At 61.5% G+C, this 1,474-nt stretch overlaps 1 protein-coding gene across 1 annotated transcript in view; it reads left to right on the top strand.

Moving 5' to 3' along the window:
* PHOX2B (paired like homeobox 2B) overlaps positions 1–323 on the top strand; it is a 1,974-nt gene extending 1,651 nt beyond the window's left edge. The window contains exon 3 of the mRNA XM_059471017.1: positions 1–323. This exon is cut by the window's left edge and continues 133 nt beyond it. Coding sequence (XP_059327000.1) covers positions 1–323 — 323 coding nt within the window.
* Positions 324–1,474: the final 1,151 nt, after the last annotated feature.

The following is a 1,474-nucleotide window of genomic DNA, read 5'->3' as shown; positions in this document are numbered from 1 at the left end:
AGAGCACCGACCCCGACAGCACCGGCGGGCCCGGCCCCAACCCCAACCCCGCTCCCAGCTGCGGCGGAGGGGGCGGCGGCGGCCCCAGCCCCGCGGCCGGGCAGGGAGCGGCGGGGCCCGGCGGACCGGGGGGCGAGCCGGGCAAGGCAGCGGCGGGGCCCGGCGGGCTGGCGGCGGCGGGGCCGGGGCAGGGCTGGGCGCCGGGGCCCGGGCCCATCACCTCCATCCCCGACTCGTTAGGTGGCCCCTTCGCCAGCGTCCTCTCCTCGCTGCAGCGGCCCGGAGGCACCAAAGGCAGCCTCGTCAAGAGCGGCATGTTCTGAGCGGCGGCGGCGGCGGCGGCGGCGGCCCCTCCCGCTCATTAGTACCCGCCGCCCTCCCATAGCAATGACCAGGGCCCGGGCTGCGCCGGGCTCCGCGGGGCAGGGACCCCGCGCCCCTCGGGGGGCCGCGCCCGGCTCCCCTCGCCCCCGGCCCGGTCCCGCAGCGCCTCCGCCGGGCGGGGCAGGGCGGCCGGGCCGGGCCGGGCCGGGCCGTGCCGGGGGCGCTGCGCGGGGAGCGGCGGGACGCGGGGACTGCGCCCGGCCGCGAGGGGGGCGCCCTTCTCGCCCGCCCGTGGGGATTTTTAAGTTCCTTTTCACGGTCAGCCGGAGGGACAAAGCGTCTTGTTCCCCTCCTCCCCTCCTCCCCGCCACCCTCCCGCCGACCCCGGCCCCGCGCCTGGGGCTGGTCCTTCCTCCACCGTCCGGTGTCACCGTCCCTCCGTTGGGTCTCTCCGTTGCCGCCGCCGCCGGCGCCCCGCCGGGTTCAGCTCTGACCCGGCGGCCGCTGCCGCTTCCTGTACCGCGGATCCGGTCCCTGCAGGGCCCGCGCTCCTCACGGAGGGCGGCCTGTATTTATTATTAATTAATTATTATTAATTATTATTATTACACGGTCTACGCAGTTTTTAGGCATCTCCGTTAGGGTTTTCTAATTTTATTTTACAAGGCACAAACTATAGCTCTTAGTTGAATGTCGCCAGGTATGCTTTCTCTTTTTCCGTGTCTTTCTACAACTGTGTTCTGTGACTCAACTGTATAGTGTTAATATCAGTACAGACTTGTCTAGTTGACCGTATAAATAATGTTTTCCCTTCTCGTAGTCTCTATGGCGTGTCTTTATGGAGAAATAAGGTTCTCACGGGTTCGATTCCCTTTGCGTTTAGAGAGACCAGGTTCAGGCAATTATATATATTTTTATTATTGGTTGCATGTCGTCTCATTTTTTTTCTTTTCCCTACCTGTTGGAATATGTTCGTGAGCATAATGGTCATAAATTATGTTCAGGGTTTCCAGATTTATTTATATGTGGTTAAAATGAATGCTTCTATTTAAAAGGGGAAATATTTCTACATGTGCATATAGTTTTCCAAGAGTGTACCATTAATTGATTGTTGATAATAAAAGCCAAAAGCAAACATAGTTACGGTGCT

This window comes from Ammospiza nelsoni, chromosome 4 (genome assembly GCF_027579445.1).
Source record: "Ammospiza nelsoni isolate bAmmNel1 chromosome 4, bAmmNel1.pri, whole genome shotgun sequence".
Classification (NCBI taxonomy): domain Eukaryota; kingdom Metazoa; phylum Chordata; class Aves; order Passeriformes; family Passerellidae; genus Ammospiza; species Ammospiza nelsoni.
The sequence above is the reverse complement of the archived record's forward strand: the minus strand, read 5'-3'. Positions and strand labels throughout refer to the sequence as shown.